The following is a 19,493-nucleotide window of genomic DNA, read 5'->3' on the forward strand; positions in this document are numbered from 1 at the left end:
AGAAATAAACAATGGAGAAATGGAGTCTTTAAACGCCTCAGATGTAAAGTTATTAACTGTCAAAGTGACGCAAAACTGAATGGGAGTCAATGGGATGCTAACAGCAGGTGATGGCTTGGTTAGCAATGGCCGCCCCTGTGGGTGGTACGCTTTCCGAGTGCTAGATTACCCCCTTGGTTAATACTGACAATGGGTGATCATTTTAATTTGACCTTTTCAAAGACTTGGTTTATTTATCAGTTACTCTAATAATTTTCTAGAATAAAATGCCTCTTTATTGGTTGTCATCTTTGAAATGTGCCTTTTATTTATTTATTAACAGCGCTTAAATAAATGCATATGTTAATTTATGGTCACATTATAAACAATGGCTTTGGAATTTTGTTAAATAACCTTTTAGTCAAACAACTGCATCTTTCTAGAGATTTGATGAATAATGTGTTGTGGGCTGTTGAAAACAGCTGATGTGCAAAAGCTCACAATGGATGAGTGGGACTGAACAGACTGGGCGGTTCATGCATTTGGTTGGGGAGAAAGGGAGCCGATTGGTTTGTTTCAGTCTCTGTAGGTCAGTTGTGTGAGCCACTTCGATTTGGTTATGACTTTCCAGACATTCACATAAAAAACTGAGCATAATGCAAGAATCAGAGGAATCCAAAGATATGGTAAAACAAAATCTTTGCAGTTATTTGTTCTTTTTGCTTATATTTTTTATTGAGTAAAGATGAGTCATAATTTGGTGCTCTATGATTATGTGTTATTGTATTGCTGTGAGTTATATTCAGTCTGAAAGCCATACATTTTATCTTCAGGAGAAAATTCCAGACCAAGTGGATGGAGGAAATATGAGTGCAGGAAAGAAGGGTGCAGATCTAAGAGAGAAGAATCTATCCTCCTCTAACTGGGACAGAAAAGGGACATCTGTACCCATAGTACAATCTAACGTACCGATTCCAGGCCCCACAAATGACCCCATCCTTATTTCCATTGGCCCTCCGCATCGTTGCCCCTCCATTTCCAGTGAGTCCCATTTGCAGTACCAGGGTCTCGAGAGAGAGGATGACTACGCCAACAGGTATGGATGGAGAAGGGAGAATATGCAATATTACCTGCCAACTAGTGAGGGTGGCGTCCCCAAGCAAACAATGGACGAACTAAAAAATGTGTTGCGTGAGAGCTCCCTACTGAGTGCAAAGGGGCAAGATGAAAGAAGGAGCTACCCTCCTGGTCAGAGAGTGGACTGTAAGCCAGACCATGTGCCTTCTAAGAGTTTCAGCACCTTCAAGCCCATTTCAGAAGCTAGGAGAGCACCCAGACTGAGGGAAGGAAACTCGAGCTTGGATTCAGGCGGGTCTTCGAGGACCGATGGACCTCCAGGCAGGTCCTCTGGCGTGAGTTCCCCCACTGTTGAGACATCCCACTGGGGTAAAGCTGGCACATCACATTCAGGTCAGTATGTGCCTTTGGGTCATCTTCTCTGAAAAAGATTTATGGTCATCTCAGTTTAACTAATTTATTTGAACTTTTACATCTTTAACTTCTCTGTCAAACATTTTATATTCCCAACAGATCAAGATAACTCACAAGCACACTCTTTTGCATCCCAAAGCTTCATTTCTGACGTTGAGAGCATTAAACAGAAAATTGCCCGGGAAAACATAAGCTTTGTTCGCTTTGAGGCCACTGATCTTCATGGCGTAGCCCGATCCAAGACAGTTCCGGCTCGCTTCTTTCACGTAAATCTTTTAAATGCCTTATTGATTAAGTGTTTTAGTATGTGATGGTATAACCTTAAGCTGCTGTTGTTTTTCTATTGTTTACTTTTTTGCAGTTAAACAGATTAACTTTGCATAAGGGATCAAAGCTTTTAATACATTATATCTTGAATATAAGTGTATTTTATTATGATGCACTAGCATGTTTTTGTAATGTTAGTCAATAATCTCATGAGAAAATGTAAGTATTTTACAAAGTGGCAATTTTGTATGAATATGTATGATGTGATTGATATGAAAATATATGATTTTTAGGTCCACATGAATGAAATCATTTGACACCAATTCGACAAAATGTAAAATAGTTTTGAAATGTCTTAATTTTACTGTAATATGGCAAAATATACTCAAAAATATTCAGAAATACATTTGCAGTGTCCTACCTGACAGATATCAATGAAATAACTGTCATAACAAACATACATTTCTGTGAAAGCCATAGCCTTTGTAAAAATCAAAACAATTTAAATTGAACATGACCCTCACATGTTAGCCGATAAGAAAACTAGGAGGCACCTCTCTGCCATCTATCATTTTGCACATTTGGGTTTATTGAGATTTGGTTTGCTAAAATGTCTTGGGTTTTGGAAGTTTTGTGTGGTTGAGAATGTGGTTAAGGGGTAAGCAAGATGGCTAACATACACTATATTGCCAAAGTTTTAGGATGTCTGCCTTTACATTCATATGAACTTTAATGACATCCCATTCCTAATCCCTCGGGTTTAATATGGAGTTGGCCCACCCTTTGCAGCTCTAACAGCTTCAACTCTTCTGGGAAGGTCTTCTGGCTTAGAAATTTTTTGACCATTCTTCTAGAAGTGCATTTGTGAGGCCAGGCACTGATGTTGATGAGGTCAGGACTGTACAGGTCAGTCAAGTCCCTCCACACCAAACTCACTCATTCATGTTTTTATGGACTTTGCTTGTTTGGCATGTTGGAACAGGAAGGGGACATCCCCAAACTGTTTCCACAAATTTGCGAGCATGAAATTGTTCAAAATGCCTCGGTAGGCTGAAGCATTAAAAGTTTCTTTCACTGGAACTAAGGGGCCAAACCCAACCCCTGAAAAACAACCCCAAACCATAATCCCACCTCCACCACACTTTACATTTGGCACAATGCAATCAGGCAAGTACCACAGTCTTGGCAACCGCCAAACCCAGACTCCTCCATCGGATTGCCAGACAGAGAAGCGTGATTCACGAATGGATACAGGTCGCAACCTATCACGGTACCACACTTGAATTCACTGCTTGATTTTATATACATGTGGCCATGTAAGTGATTGCGAATTCAATGATTTGGAGTGGTGTCCCATTACTCTTGGCAATATAGTGTAGCTTACAGCAGCAACATTAATAATATGTTTGACTGTTTTAGTTACTCTTTGTAATAAGTATAGTCTTTTTGAAAATGCTGAAAAAGTACTAAATATGAATCATTATTGACACCACAGGAAAAAGCTGTATATGGCATCTCTATGCCGAGAAGCTACCTGGAGTTAACCCTAAGCCCCAATGTCAATGAAGTTGATCATCAGAGCACAGCCAACTTCTGCAGTGATGTCCTCCTGGTCCCTGACCTCTCCACATTCCAAATCCTCCCCTGGGTGGACGAGACTGCTCGTCTTATCTGTGACCCCTGCACAATCACAGGAGTACCCCTGCGAACATCACCCCGCCTCATAGCCAAGCAAATGCTTGGCCAGCTCCAGAGCATGGGATTCTCTCTTCACTCATCTTTCACGTATGAGTGCTGTATCCTCGGGGCTCCTGAACGAGTGGGACCCAAAGCTGTGTTCTTCCCTGCCACCACACTGTTGAGCAACTACGATCTCCCCTTCCTGCAGCAGCTAGTCAGCGGGATGTACAACATGGGAGTTGATGTTGAGAGCTTCTCATCTGCAAATGGACCAGGACAGATGGAGATTTGCTTCAAACCCAAGTTTGGAATCGATGCCGCAGACAGCGCGTTCACCTTCCGCACAGGAATCAAAGAAATGGCCAGGAATTTTGACTATATCGCCACCTTTTTCACAGATGAAAATTTCCACAATTCAGGATTACTCTCCCATAGCCTTTGGGATGCCAGCGGCAGAAGAAGCCTCTTCCACTCGGGCAACGGGGAACTTTCAGAGATCGGCAGGAAGTGGCTCTCAGGTCTTCTCCAGCACTCAGCCGCTCTGAGCTGCCTCTTGGCTCCAGGGATCAGCTGTCGAAACCAGCTTTCCAAAGGGAAGAAAGATTCCAAGAACCATCTTTACGCCACATGCGGCTGCAATGACAACAGCTGTGCCTTTAACGTGAAGGTTCATGGTGGGCGGGAGATGCACATCGATAACAAGCTGGGTTCGGCAATGGCCAACCCTTACATCGTGTTGGCGGCCACAATTGCAGCAGGACTGGACGGTATTAGACGTAATCTCAATGCCGAACAGGTTCTGAGCAGACCGCCAGTTCAGCAGAAACAATTCCCCATCCCTGTTAAACTGGATGATGCTTTACAGGCTCTGTCAGAGGACAGTGTGATTCGTGGTGCATTGGGAGAGCCTTTCGTGCAGTATTTTATTGCCATGAAGCATGTTGAGATTGAGACCCAAGAGCAGGATGCCGACAAGAACAAGGGACTTGAGTATTTTATTTAACTTTTGAATTTGGTGAATGATTTTGTGAATTTGAAACAGACAAAATACATGACCATCTGATTTGGTATTGAGGACAAATAATACCGCTCTTGGTAAAAAGATTTAAAAATAAAATCATACAAATGACTGGTATCTACCGCGCACGGATGAAATATGCTAAGGCTCTATGCTTTTTGAGACAGGAATTTTGGGTTTTCATGAGCTGTATGCCAAAATCATCAATATTAAAACAATAAAAGACCTAAAATATTTCAGTTGGTGTGCAATGAATCTAAAATATATGAAAGTTTAATTTTTATCATTATATTATGGAAAATAATAAACTTTTATCACATATGCTAATTTTTGGAGAACGACCTGTAGAGGGCGATTTTAAATTAATTAATATTTGATTACTTTGTAATCAAGAGGATAGAGGTAACACACAATATATATTTAACTCACATTACACATTACGTCATGCATCTACAAGGCTGTAAATCAATTACACAAAAATCAGCACAATTACACCTCTGCAGACTTTTGTGTCAAACATATATATATTTCAGTATCGTTTTCAAAAGTTTTTTTTTCAAAAGTTGCATTTTCTGGCATTTGTTGACATTGTCATGTAAATGAATGGCCAAAACGCCTACAAAAAACGTTATTAGTCAACAATTGTGTCCGAAAGCTGAAATATGCCGTCAATGCAGGAAGGATATAAGAAGGAAGGCAACAATGCCTGCTCGTGTCACATCCTGTCTACTGAGAGACATTCATCCGATGGATTTTTAAAGACAGTAGATGTATCCTTTGTTGCCTGCAGTGTTGGATAAGTTACTCTAAAAAAGTAATTAATTACTAGTTACTCATTAGTACATCTTCAATAGTGTTATTAGATTACTGTACAAATTACTCTCTCCAAAATAGGATTGAATGACATTACAGTAACTAATCACTTCCTGTAAGAATCCTGTGCTTTATACTCCGTTACAGTTGAGGTAAAAAAACAAAAATCAGTTTTTGTGTAAATATATATTTTTGAACAACCTTTTCTACATTTGATGTTAGTTAGTGATGTAGTAATAGGTATTTGCTTAGTCATTAGCTCACTCTGTTTAATTGTAGACATGAAATCGTTACACAGCCTCAGAAATCTGTCCAATTTCATTTTGGTGAGTTACCTTTATGCACCAACGCTGCCTGCAAAGTCATTGCTTGATATGACAGCAAGGCAATAAGTCAGCTGCCTAAGCTTTCAGCTGCAGCCTTGGCCCTCCAGGGGCAGAATTGGACACCCCTGGTACAATGTGTCTAGTTTGGTTAGCACACACAGCTGAATTTGACCTTTATAATCCTGAGGTTAACTAGTCAAGCACTAATGTATAGATTGTCCAAAAACAGAATCGAATGAACTTAAAAAATAAACAAAAAGACAAAATCCAACTCAGACTACTGAAGATCCACTCCAGAGGAGGCGGCTGATTTTTATTGGCACCAAAAAGCATTTGAGGGTACAGAATAAAGACGGATAAGACAGCGGTGGCCTTTGTGATGATTTTTGACTGGCCCAACAGCACTTTATTTAAACTTCATTATCTTTTAGCTGCGAAAGCAACACATAAAACACAATTTTCCTATTATTTTGTTTCTATTTCAGAGATGAACTGGTACATTGGAGTCTGAAGCTGATCTTATAGGACTCTTCCCTCACATATTTTATTACAAGTATATTTAACCTCGCAATTGTGCCAGTGACAGATCCTGATTTGTAGACCACTGCAGCAAACTAAAACAGACTTGAATTGAAACACTATACATCAACTCTATCTTCACGTATCTTCAGGTTCTATGAGCCATAGTTTACTAGTTACTTCTTAGTAGGGGTAGGAGACCGCACGGATCTTGGCGGGGTGGGGGATCTCATGGATCTTGGTGGGGTGGGGGATTTAGGAGCTGGAGTTGGAGTAGGAGACTTCACAGATGGAGGTGGAGTAGGGGTGGGGGACTTTATGGAGGGTGTAGGAGTTTGAGGAGTCGGGGTCTTCACGGACTGTGGAGCGGGTGTAGCTGGCTTGGGGGCAGCGGCTGGCTTGGACATCTGTCCCAGTTTGGGCTCAGGGATCTCTTCGCCTTGTTTGTAGACGCTCACTGTGATCTCCACGAATTCACCTCCGTACTTGTTTCGCACGTTGATGCTGTACTTTCCAGAATCTTCCACGTAAACGCACTTGATAGTGAGGCTGGCAAACTTGCCGCCCTCGAAGGTGATCTTGTAACGGTCGTCAGACAGAACTTCCTGCTCATTCTTAAACCAGGTGACCTCTGGGCTGGGATCGCCCCACACTGTGCAAGTTAGACTCAAGCTCTGTAGAGGAGAGAGGTCACAAATGATGTGCACATGAACTGTGAATTAGTCCATAAAATATATAAAAATGAACACTTTATGACAACACAGTTCACTTATTAGAAATGTATTAAAAGGAAACATCAAGTGTAGTTCCAGTGAACATGGGAAAAGTAAAGGAAATACTACCTTCTTCTCCATAATGGTGACAACATCTGGCAGGCCACCTACCACTCGGCCACGGTCTACAGAGGTCAAATAGTTAATTTAACACATCTTAACACCATTTCCAACTTACAGTTTTGAGTAAAACAAAAATAATGTCCATTTTATAATAAATAGGATACTTCCACTTGTATGAAAATGTAGGTCATGGTTCTAAAATCTGATTTAATGAGATTATTTTCATTGTACAAAGCTTTACGCTCTATTATACTGCCTGAGTTCAAGTATGCATGAATCCCAGATTCGACTAGCCTAGAAATCTAGACGCACCCTAGCGGCAGCAAATCTAATTTGCCGCGAGTTTCGTCTAGCAACTCTCAATACCCTTCTGAGCTGTAAACGCCAAACTCTGGTCGGGCCAATCACACTGTGTATAGAGTCGGTGGGTGGGGCTTAACATAGTGATAGCATAGTAACATAGCTTGCGTGCTTCTAGTAAACACAGAAACTGGCAAACGGCGGTCTTTTGAATCAGCTTTGACTGCGACTCTGGAAGACTTGGAGTTAAGCTTTTCTCTGAGAAAATAACAAAGAACGGCACTGAAGTCATTCTTAAGAAGGGAAGATGTGTTCGGAGTTTAGCCGACTGGATAAGGCGAATGTTTAATCTATCAACGAGCTGCGCTTCACGTTGCTCTGGTTGGTTGTAGCGCTATCCTATCGCGTGCAGAGGGAGTTTGAAAAACAACCGTTTATCCCGCCCCTCGGATTGAGCCCTGTCAATGGTGAGTTTCCAGACCAAACATCTTGATGTGGGTCTGGCTTGTCAGGCTAGGATTAGACACTTATTAATGTTGCATTTGACCGGTTTTCAGAAATACTCACTCTTCTCAGCAAAAGCAGCAGCTCTGATGAAAGAAGAGAAAATATGAGTGTGTTTTGAGCTGATTCTTAAAAATAGAGAATGAATTTAAGTAATTTTCTTACTTGAGTCTTTGGAATTCTGCATAGGCATCAGTGTATGCTGTTAGAAGGGAGGAAACGCAAGAAGTAACATGTTACAGAATCCATGACAAATAATTGTTTCCATAATAAAGAAAGGAAGAAAATCGTCATAACTGTTCTGATATGAAAAAAGGGTAATAGCAATGGTACAAAAGGCCTTTTTTTCCAAGTTATCATATCAGAACAGTTTCATTACTCTTCCATATTTTACCCTGGCTTTATGCCTAATCATGGAAAATAAATGTGCATTCAAGTATAAGTATGAATTGCACTTTTAATATATTTTAGTACAAAAAACGAAATTTGATCGAATTAAATTCTGGCCCTATAGCAATTAGCAGTTCTGTCTCCACTGACCTTGTCCAGAAAGGTCAAAGGTGCGAGAGTGTGGCTTTTCCCCATCATGAATCTCAATGGTATAATGACCCTTTTCCTTATCTGTGGGCTCACAGATCTGCATCCATGCCATCTCAGATGTGCCTCCAATTCTCATTTTCTCTGAGGAGGAGATCTTACTGTCTCTAAAGCCAAAACATCAAAAGAAAGTCACTTAAATTGGCCTTAACCCACTGAACACAAGATTTTCATCATCATTTCATTTCAACATTAACAGATGGATGGTCTCTATTAATCAATCAATCAATCAATCAATCAATCAATCAATCAATCAATCAATCAATCAACATAATTTATATAGCGCTTTTACAATGACAATTGTTCCAAAGCAGCTTCACAGTGTCAAACAGGACAATATTGCAACAAAATCTGATTTGGCTATACAGTCGTTCTGGAGAAAACAGTGTCGCTCTATGATAAATGAAAATAAGCTGATAACATCAATCTTGGCAGATTAATATTATAGTTTATAGAATTAAATAAGACCAATTTAATTATGTTTATTTGTATATTTAGTTGAATAACTTAGATCATACATTTAGTGTTATAGTTTTAGTGTCCCCAACTGAGCAAGCCAAGCCAAAGCTGACAGTGGCAAGGAACCAAAACTCCATCAGGGCATGATGGAGAAAAATAAACCTCGGGAGAAACCAGACTCAGTCGGGGTGACCAGATATTTAGTGTTTAAATATCTATTCACGTGGCTGTACCTATGAAACCAGCTGGTTTTCATCTCCTCTGTGTAGTATGTCATGTAGCATTGCAGTCTGATACCCTCTGGTGTGCACTGAAGAACCAACTCAGAGGCAGAGGAACCTGTCGTGAAACACAATATAATTGTAATACTATACTTCAATAGATTTTAAGTAGAATGTGTTAAACTAATAGAAAATTTGGAAAAATTCAGGTTACATTTTCATAAAATTTTCCAACCTACCAGCAATACTGGCGATGGCATTGATGATATCCTCAAACACTGGCAAAAATAATAAAAAAATAATTATCTAACATAACACTTAGTGTTTAAACATGATTCATATATAATATATTGTGCCTTTATATACACAGACCATATACCGTTCAAAAGATTGCGGTCTCTCATGTTCACTCAAGGCTCTTAAAGCTGCCTTTATTTAATCCTTATATTTGATCAAATACAGTTAAAACAGCAATACTGTGAAATATTATTTTCTACTTCAATATACATTGATGAGCCAAAACATTATGGCTAGTATTTGATCATTATATTTGATCAAATACAATTGAAACAGCAATATTGTGAAATATTATTTCAATATACATTGATGAGCCAAAAAATTATGAGCAGTCACAGGTGAAGCGAATATCGTTGATACAAGGTCACATACAAGGTCATCTCCTAACAAGGTCACATATTAATGTCAGGGTAGATTAGATGGTAAGGTGTTAACAAACTGTTGGATGCAGGAATAATTTTATATCATATTTTTTCCCCCCAAACATTATACATCTTTACAGTAACTTTAATGCATCCTTGCTGAATAATAAGCTGTTCAAGGCATAATGGTTTTTATACAGTACAAACCGTATTTTCTATGCCCCTACCTATCCATCACAGGAAACATTCTGCATTTTTACTTTCTCAAAAAAAAACTCATTCTGTATTTATAAGCATTTTGAAAAGTGGGGACATGGCCAATGTCCTCATATTTCACCCTCTCCTTGTAATACCTATGTCATACCCATGTCATTATACACGTGTCCTGATATTTCACAAAAACAAACACACACACACACACACACACACACACACACACACACACACACACACACACACACACACACACACACACACACACACACACACACACACACACACACACACACACACACACACACACACACACACACACACCACATAAAATACCTTTTCCAGAAATGTCATAGACTGAGGTGTCCTTTCCACGGTCATCACCCAGTACAGCTTTGTAAATTCCCTGGTCTTTCCTGGAGAACTGTTAGACCAAAATAGTTTAAATACAAACAATGTAACTAAATAGTTTGATGTACGACGCTCTAAACTGATTGATCTTCTGAGTGCTGGTGATCATACCATGGGGATTGGAAGAGAGCAAGTTCCAGACATTGGGTTGGGTGGAACGTCAACAGTAATTTCTTCTTCTTCTTTAAACCAGGTAAATGTTGTCTCTTTCTTCACATTGGCCAGCTACAGTGTGATAATGTGACAAGGATATGAGACATCCATATAAATGCTAATATCAACGTTTAACAGTCTTTTAATTGTTGTGTTGCATTTACTTTGCAGACGAGCATCACTGTGCAGTCGTCTGTCACATGGAAAGACAGGTATTCTGAGAAGTGAGGGCCTGAGAGAACCAAAAAAATGTTTTGGATTAATAAATGAAAACTGACCACAAAGTGCAAAAGATACTGAGAATATGGGAGTACAAGTTTGTCATTTGTTTGGTATTTCTGTAGCTCCACACCTTGTTTTCTGATGTGCTCTTTTCTCTGGAACTCAGCCTCTTTCAGAGCAACTTTGAATGCTAAAATTAAAAAATACATAGAAAATTTGCTTACAGAGGATTTATACTTATAGAAAGCCCATAACTGCTCTGTGACTGGACACTGTTAAGCCCTTACCGTCTCCCACAAGAACCAGTGAGCTTTGGCTTTTGGCCTTGCCATCGTAGATCTGAATGGTGTAAGTGCCTTCATTGGCTTTGGTGAAGTGCTCAACAGTCATCTGGATGATTCCAGAGGAAACATCATGGCTGATTTTGCAACCCTAAACACACAGTAAAATCATGTTAAATATACTTTTATCAAGGGGTTTAAAGGGGACTAAAACAATGACAACGACAACAACAACAATAATAACAACAATAATAATAATATAAAAATAATAATAATAATAGGGTAATTTTGTTAATTATTTGTAAATGTATTCATATTTTGTAAAAAAACAAAAACAATAACAATGCTCACAAAAATAATAAACAATAAATAATAACTGGCTGCGGCTAATGTTAATATTTGTATTTTTTAGTAAACAACAACAATGATAACAACAACTGGGTCATTTTATTGATTGTTTGTAAATGTATTATTATTATAATAAATAAATAACGAGCTGTGGCTAATTTGCTTCATATTTGTAAATGTATTAGTAAATAATTATAACAACAATGATAATGATAATAATAACAACTGGGTAATTGTTATGATTATTTGTTAATGTGTTATTATCTGTATATAATAATAACAAAAAATAAATAATAATAATAATATTGTAATGGTAATAATAATATTTTTCCATAAACTTCATCAACAATAATAAATAACTATGTAATTATGTTAATTATTTGTAAATGCATTAGTACACAACAACAACATTAACTGGGTAATTTCTTTTTATTTTATTTTCCTAAAGTAACTTTGTGTGTGTGTGGAAAAAGCTGCTGTTTGTCTTCTGAGTGATCCTGAAGCAGTGAAGTGTTGAGCTGTACCTCAGCACTCGTGACGGCTTTATCGTTGACGATGAACCTGTAGTTAACAGAGGAGGACAACTTCAGAGCCTGGACCCAGAAACGCACATGGCCCTTCTCCAGAATCTCATAGTTCAGCTCTGTCTTCAGTGGAACAGCTGATAAAAAAGGGAACAAAAGGTAATCCTTTTAAACACCAAATCATTCTCAGACACTCAAGATTCTCATCAAATGGCCATCAGAAACATTCATGAACAGGCAACTCACTAGGATGTTTGATGTTGTAGCTCAGATCAAGCATTTTTTTGAGCTCTGTAAAAGAAAACCAGTATCACATTCATAGAACTTAATCTTTAGAAGTTAATAAAGGACATATTTACACCCTCATCTCTGACCTTCCTCATTGACAGAGTAACTGGAGGAAACTCCCTCGGTATCGGTCACTGTGACAGAGTAGATGCCCAGATCCTCGTTTTCAGGGTTTACAAATGTCAGCTTTGAGCTTAACGGAAAACATTGCAGCTTGTTAATTTAAACCAATTTGCTACAGAAGTTCAATATGATGCTACACAAATGCAACATCAGCCTCATGTCAATTCCTAAGTATTTTAAGATTTGAAGAATTGGTTATAAATTCATTCAATCTCACCTTCGTGGTAACGTTTTAACTTCAAATCACACGTTTTCATATTCATACGAGTCAGACTGAATGAAATTGCCAACTTGTTCATTACGTGTAAATTATCATGAGACTGGGTTGAATAAAATTGGAAACAAATTCAAATAGATCAGACATACTGTCTTCCAGAGGACGCGATGGAGACCCTGCTTGACTCTGTGATTTCTTTGTAGGACTTTGACCAACTGAACTTAGAGGTTTCAGAAACTTCACAAGCCTCAAAGTTCAGGAAAATGTCTCCGGTCACTTCATCCACACCACACACAATCTCCTTTGTACCTTAGTCAACAAAATAACAGAAAATTATAAAATAAAGAGCGAGTAAGTATATGCTTACACAGCTTTTTAAAATGGCACGTGTTCAGCCAATTCATTTACATCACTGGTAGTTCCTATTGTGCTGGGTTATACCCTATTCTGAAGTAGGAGCTAATTAAGTTCCAGCAAAAGGCGTTTCTATAACTAAAACCATTCCCAAAAAGAGGGTACTTCTGTCAATAGTTATAAGAATTATGAAAATGTTCCTCCAGTGAAAAAAGCCCCTAAATACTTGGAACAATATGCTGCATGTTAAAGAATGGTTGTTACCTGGCAGTGCTTTTGCACATACGGGATCGGACAGATCAGAGGCTTTTCCAACACCATTAGCATTCACGGCCCGCACTCTGAACACATATGACGCTCCAGTCTCAAGTGCAGTCACCTACATATCAGTGTATAAACATCTGAATACTGAATCACATTTATTTATTTTCTGTGCCACTTCTTAAATTGAGAGGCCCTTTTGCAACAAAATTTGTTCCGTTTCATACCTTCAGGTAACAATGACTAACTGGCTCAGCATTCACAGTGACAAAATCTGATGAGCCCTTCTTAGCCATGTCCACAAAGTAGCCAGTGATGGGACTTTCTCCGGTGTACACAGGGGCCCTCCACTGCACCAGTATGGAGCTATCACGCACCTCCCAGAAACTGATGTCATATGCTGGGCCTGATGATAAAGAGAAGAGTTAAGCTTTGTTTCAAAACTGATGTATTGCATATGTTTGAGTCATGAACAATGTTTAAAGTTTTAGTTGTGAAATAACATTTCAAAGGTTTTTTTTAATGTCAGAAGGTACAACCAAATAGTTATAATCAATTCATTATAAAATATTTTTTTTGCAGTTGTGCCACCCTGACATTTGAGAATATGGCTGACAAAAGTTTTTCAATGATCACTCAATAGCTTTAAAACAACTCATATTTATATAAAAAAATTGAATAAAATAATCTTATATGTGATATATATCAAAGGTTTAAAACCTGTGTGCATGTGTGTGTTTTTGTGAAGACACAAAAGTCCTCATTTTTCTAAAGGCTTATAAAACAAACAGAATTTGTTTTGTTTTAAGGAAAAATGCAGAATGTTTCCTGTGACGGGTAGATTAAGGGCTAGTGTAGGGCGATAGAAAATACGGTTTGTACGGTATAAAAACATTACGTCTATGGAATATCCCCACAATTTACTAAAACAAACGTGTGTGTGTGTGTGTGTGTCAGATTCTTGATTTTATTGCATTTTACAAAATGTCCGTAGATTTCTGGCTTTGGGATTGTACAATAGAAATAGTTTCAAAGCAGCTACACAATACAAGCATTAATGATGCAAACGTCTTTAAATATGAGACAAGTTTAAATTCTGCTGTAAATCAGCTGTATCATAATAGTATCATGATTCAGCTGAATTCAGTTTCTCTTCTGATAGTGTCAGTGCAGTTAAATCAGTAATACTGATGAATATTAACTGACAGTAGTACAGTGGAGTAAACAGGTACTGACCAGGCTCAGCCATTGTCCAGGCTTCACAGGCAAAAGCTTTGCTGGGCTCAGATGGCAGGCCAACTCCGGCCAAGTTAAGAGCCTGAACCTTGAACTCATAGAAAACGCCTGCAGTCAGATTCTCCACCTGATAAACACACAGCAAATGTATGCATTTTGGTATGGAGGAACTTGACTGGCCTGTACAGAGTTCTGACCTAAAGTTCTTGTATAAAGTACACAAATAAGAAATATATTAATGTAGAGCGTACCGTGAAGGTCCTGTGGACAGACGGATACGGGCTAACCTCCTTCCAATCAACCGATTCTGCCTCTCGCTTGTCTAGGTAGTAAGACTTGATCTTAGAGCCGCCTGTGTTTTTGGGGCGTTTCCAGGCCAGGGTCATGGAGGATCCATTACAGTTCAGCAGGCTGATGCCGTATGGGGCAGAGGGAGTAGCTGATCGTGGGACAGAGAGAAAAATCATTCAGTGGGAAAAAAAAGATCTTTAAGATCAAATATAGTGTGAGTGACTGGAGCTGTGGAAGAGCCATTGTGGAATAAACAATGATCAGGTGCAGTGATTAAAAACATTTACAGTGACAGCAGAATCACTTAGATACAGTGATATTGTTAGAGTGATTGGCTATGGTTAGCATACATAAATTAACTTTTAACGTGCTTATATTGTGTGTCTCACATTTCAATGATTTTACTATATATGGGGTAAAAAAGAGCTGACTTTATTAGGCTGGTGTATAAATATCAGGAGTTGATGTGTTAAATTACTTTATAAATTAAATATATTGAATACATACCATACTCCACTGCACCCACTGTATAAGATAACAGGTGAAATTTTACACCCATTGCATGGTTTCAGGTTTCTAAGATTTCATGTATCTACTAAATGCGCAAAATACTTTTTACATGTAAAAATAGTTCAGTCCCTAAAACAAAAAGAAAACAAAGGATGTATATATATATATATATATATATATATATATATATATATATATATATATATATATATATATATATATTTATAGAGAGAGAGAGAGAGAGAGAGAGAGAGAGAGAGAGAGAGAGAGAGAGAGAGAGAGAGAGAGAGAGAGAGATACACATACACACTATATTGCTAAAAGTATTTTACTTATCCCCCCCACCCCACCCCACCCAAAGGAAAAAAAAATTGTTTTATAACAAAGTGGAAGCAATTGGGAACAACAGCAACTCAGGTAGACCACATAAAATTACAGAGTGGGGTCGGCACATGCAGAGGCACACAGTGCTCACTTTGAGGCATACAGGCCACTTGGTGTGGCCTTCAGATTAGCTCAAGAACAGTACAATGAGAGCTTCATGGAATGGGTTTCCAAGACTGAGAAGCTGCATCCAAGCCTTACGACAGTACTTTCTTGACTGCATTGTGCCAAGTGTAAAGTTTGCTGGAGGGGGGTTATGGTTGTTTTTCAAGGGTTTGGGCTTGGCCCCTTAGTTCCAGTGAAATGATTACTTAATGCTTCTGCATACCAAGACATTTTGGACAAATTTTACGCTCCCAACATTGTGGGAACAGTTTGGAGATAGCCCCTTCCTGTTCCAACATGACTGCGCACCAGTGCACAAAGAACGGTTCATAAAGACATGGATGAGCCAGTTTGGTATGGAGGAACTTGACTGGCCTGTACAGAGTTCTGACCTCAACCCTATAGAACACCTTTAGGATGAATTAGAGCAAAGACTGTGAGTCAGGCCTTCTTTCCAACATCAGTGCCTAATCTTACAAATGCGCTTATAAAAGAATGGTCAAAAATTCCCATAAACACACTCCTTGTAGAAAACCTTCCCAAAGAGTTGAAGCTGTTACAGCTGCATAAACTCTGTATTAAGCCTTACAGATTAAGAATGGGATGTCATTAAAAGTTCAAGGGAGTGTAAACTTTTGGCAATATAGTGTATATATAAAAAAGTTTGAAACGTTTTTGCATGTTAATACATCATCGCCAGTAGGTTTCAGTATAAAACAAGACCAATGTTGTATTCTGGCCAGGGTAACAGAATATTTAGTGTGCAATGAATTCCTTTCAGATAAACAATTATAATAATCACAATTTTAGTTAATGAATTGTCTTATCTTGACTTTCAATACCTTTTATCACTGTTTTTATAAAGCCATTACAGAGACTTTGCTATAGAAGTCAGTTGTGTACGTACAAAGTGCAGCATCAATGAAGAGGGGAGCAGATTCCTGCGATTCTTCACTCAATCCGTAAGCATTCACGGCTTGCACACGGAACACGTAGGTATCTCCTGGGACCAAACCATGGACCACAAACCTGACAAATGTAAATCCAGACAGATATGCGCAATGAAAACACAGTAAAACTTTGATGACAAAGTTATGAATCTGTAAATTTGTTGTGCATATTTTACCTGCTATGTTTGTAAGGTCTGTGGTTACAAGGGAACCAGGCCTTAGAGCCGATCACAGAGGCATCTATATAGTAACCCATCAGGTTGTTGGCATGTTTTGGAACCTCCCACTGCACAAAAGCAGACGTTTTGGTGTTTCTGGAAGCAATCACCTGTCCCGGAGCAGAGGGGACACCTGCACAAACCATACAGACAATTAAAAAACAAAAAGTTTAAATAGAGATGAGATTTAATAGGAAGTGGAAGTCTGCCGTGCTGAAAGTGAACATGTTATGGTGGACGGATGTAGAGGTGAAACTAAAACACAGCAAATGTGAGCCAAACAACAAAGTGGAGGGGACACCATTTAAGATCATAGTAATATTTGAGACTTTTAGTGAGAAGTGATTTCCTTTTAGCAGAGCAGACGGCTCTGGAAGCATAAACATACATACCAATGTTCAGAACAATACCTGCAAAATACAGTATGGAAGTAGTTACACAAGCAGCATTTGTAGAATCATCATCGTAACGACTTTTTGGACAGCTTATTTAACAAATGTTGCCATCCGAGAGTTAGACAACAAGAACAGCAGGTCTGTTAAGTTGCAGTTTGATAATAAGAGCCTTCTTACCATAAGGGTCCACCTTTTGGATGGGTGCTGTGGGCTCTGACGGCTCACTTGAGCCATACTTGTTGACAGTGATTACGCGGAAACGGTAAGATTTCTGGTCCTCCATATCATAAACAGGGTAACGGGGGGATCGTAGCTGGACCGCAGTGTTGACTCTCTGCCAGACATGACTGTCACCTACACACTAAGCCGTGGAGAGTCATAGATGACCATTATGAGGAGAGTTTCCACTTAAAACCCATGAATTATGGGATACACAATCTTTTTACAAAATATAATGACTAGCACAGAACAATTACATTTTACAATAAAAATTCTATATAATTCTTGTTATTAACAAAAGTAATATACATTAGTTAATAGAATTTTAAATATAAAATCCTAAACATTACAACAGGTTTCTTTTTTTCTTGACTAAGTAATGAATAATTTAAATCTAGCATCATGAGTATTCTTAAAACATTTAAGATTTTACACTATTGCAAATTAACATTATTTATTATTATTATTTAATATATTATAATCAGAAAAATGTACTTTTTTACACATATAAAAATATGCGCGCGCACACACACACACACACACCTTCTCAACGAGGTACCACACAGGTGCCCGTCCGCGAGGGCTAGGTGGTGTCCAGCTCAGAACAATGTATGTTTTGTTTATTTCTGTAGCATGCACATTGGTGGGTGGACCTGGTATTGTAACATACACTAAACAGGAATAAATCAGATTATTTATTTATACAAAATGCTTTTAACATCATCTATTTACACTCTTTTTTACAGTGTGTTAGTAACCAGTGTTGGGGGTAGAGCATTAAATAACTTGAGTTATGTAATCAGATTACTTTTTTACAAAATATCTTTACAGGTGTGAAGTAGCATTTCCTTTAAAGGTGCCCTACAATGAGTTGAAACAATATGTTCAATTATTCTCTGATATCTACATAAAGGGTATGTGGCTTATTTAAGGGCAAAAATTGTCCAGATACAGTTTTACAGGTCCATTTACAACCCTAGAAATTGTCCCTAGGATGTAATGCTCTGTGTTTGCCTTATTTGGAAGAGTCATGAATATTAATGTTGAGCTCTGCTCTGATTGGCTTATTTCAGCAGCTAACAGCTCACAGCACAGCAGTTCAGCTGTTCAGCAAAGCGGCACGCAAAGCTGACCAAGCGGCTACCTCCCGCGATCTCTCTTGAAGCCAATACGGAAGTAATGCTAACTGCAATTCATCGACTGACCACTAGGGACAGGCTCCAGAAGGGAGCAGAATCTCATTGAGCCCCATGTTAAAATGCCCAACTTTAAAATCATGTTAAAAACATGCTTACAGCCTGGTACAAAATGTAGTTTTGGCCTATACGGCTAATTTTGACCTTCATGGCAACTGTGAGGGGGGTGAATTTTTTTTACAACTTATTCATTTACGTTGTATAAAGCCTTAAAGTTCTGCATAATTAAGGGCGTGGTTACATTGAGTGGCACGTTGATAGCCATTTATCCGCCATCTATAGTCAATAGTTATTGCATCACCTAAGCTCCGCCCACGTCCCGCCCTTTTGCCCATTTTCTGTTATCCTGGAGTGACACGCGATGACGCGCTAGCTTGATGGCGACGCCCAGCTCAACCCTACTTTAAGCTTCAGAACGGCTTATCAGAATCATATGGGTGACGTCACGGACACTACGTCCATATTTTTTTTACAAAGACCGACTGAATGACACTTTAAGCAGAAAATCTCAAATGGAGATTGCTAAAATGCAGCTTACTTGTTTATTGGTGTTTTCAGATCATCTGAATCATCAGATCATCAGAGCTCTTTCTCGCATGCTTGCGGTTGCCAGATTTCAGCCATTAAAATCCCCCAAACAGAGCTTTTGTGAGCAGAACACATACTATCCGATGTTTACCTAAACATGTCCAATCTGGCAACCATATGCACGCGCGGATGATCTGAAAACACCAATAAACAAGTTACATGAAACAGTGTAATACAGAAAGCTACATTTCAGCAATCTCCATTTGAGATGTTCTGCTTAAAGTTTCATTCAGTCTACATTTTAGACTTGTCACGGTCCCTCCCCTCGCTGCTTGCCACATATAAATATATAACTTATATTTTTACAAAATGAATAGCCTTGTCAAATGACTGTCGT

The 19,493-nt window shown here is 38.6% G+C and overlaps 2 protein-coding genes across 4 annotated transcripts in view; one reads left to right on the forward strand and one right to left on the reverse strand.

Annotated features, from left to right (window-relative positions):
• Positions 1–303: 303 nt before the first annotated feature.
• On the forward strand, positions 304–4,854 carry lgsn (lengsin, lens protein with glutamine synthetase domain). Its single transcript, XM_067431846.1, has 3 exons — positions 304–1,449; positions 1,570–1,736; positions 3,233–4,854. The coding sequence occupies exons 1-3, from the start codon at positions 747–749 to the stop codon at positions 4,418–4,420; spliced, it is 2,058 nt and encodes a 685-aa protein (XP_067287947.1). The 5' UTR covers positions 304–746; the 3' UTR covers positions 4,421–4,854.
• A 998-nt stretch (positions 4,855–5,852) lies between these two features.
• The window catches only part of myom2a (myomesin 2a), a 30,071-nt gene continuing 16,430 nt past the window's right edge, over positions 5,853–19,493 (reverse strand). For 2 of the 3 annotated variants that reach the window (XM_067431843.1, XM_067431841.1), the window contains exons 14-39: positions 17,916–18,043; positions 17,331–17,514; positions 17,151–17,168; positions 16,717–16,891; positions 16,498–16,619; positions 15,099–15,116; positions 14,552–14,739; positions 14,301–14,427; positions 13,292–13,470; positions 13,068–13,182; positions 12,599–12,758; positions 12,196–12,302; positions 12,068–12,112; positions 11,822–11,958; positions 10,956–11,100; positions 10,799–10,858; positions 10,611–10,678; positions 10,405–10,518; positions 10,219–10,306; positions 9,250–9,288; positions 9,023–9,128; positions 8,274–8,437; positions 7,899–7,935; positions 7,797–7,819; positions 6,936–6,991; positions 5,853–6,767 (exon numbers count right to left, since the gene is read on the reverse strand). In XM_067431843.1, the coding sequence (XP_067287944.1) occupies positions 6,270–6,767; positions 6,936–6,991; positions 7,797–7,819; positions 7,899–7,935; positions 8,274–8,437; positions 9,023–9,128; positions 9,250–9,288; positions 10,219–10,306; positions 10,405–10,518; positions 10,611–10,678; positions 10,799–10,858; positions 10,956–11,100; positions 11,822–11,958; positions 12,068–12,112; positions 12,196–12,302; positions 12,599–12,758; positions 13,068–13,182; positions 13,292–13,470; positions 14,301–14,427; positions 14,552–14,739; positions 15,099–15,116; positions 16,498–16,619; positions 16,717–16,891; positions 17,151–17,168; positions 17,331–17,514; positions 17,916–18,043 (3,101 nt within the window). In that variant the 3' untranslated portion in view covers positions 5,853–6,269. The remainder of the gene's footprint in view (positions 6,768–6,935; positions 6,992–7,796; positions 7,820–7,898; positions 7,936–8,273; positions 8,438–9,022; positions 9,129–9,249; positions 9,289–10,218; positions 10,307–10,404; positions 10,519–10,610; positions 10,679–10,798; positions 10,859–10,955; positions 11,101–11,821; positions 11,959–12,067; positions 12,113–12,195; positions 12,303–12,598; positions 12,759–13,067; positions 13,183–13,291; positions 13,471–14,300; positions 14,428–14,551; positions 14,740–15,098; positions 15,117–16,497; positions 16,620–16,716; positions 16,892–17,150; positions 17,169–17,330; positions 17,515–17,915; positions 18,044–19,493) is intronic. The other variant, XM_067431842.1, reaches the window with a different exon arrangement.

The sequence above is a fragment of the Pseudorasbora parva genome, chromosome 22, assembly GCF_024679245.1.
Source record: "Pseudorasbora parva isolate DD20220531a chromosome 22, ASM2467924v1, whole genome shotgun sequence".
Lineage (NCBI taxonomy): Eukaryota > Metazoa > Chordata > Actinopteri > Cypriniformes > Gobionidae > Pseudorasbora > Pseudorasbora parva.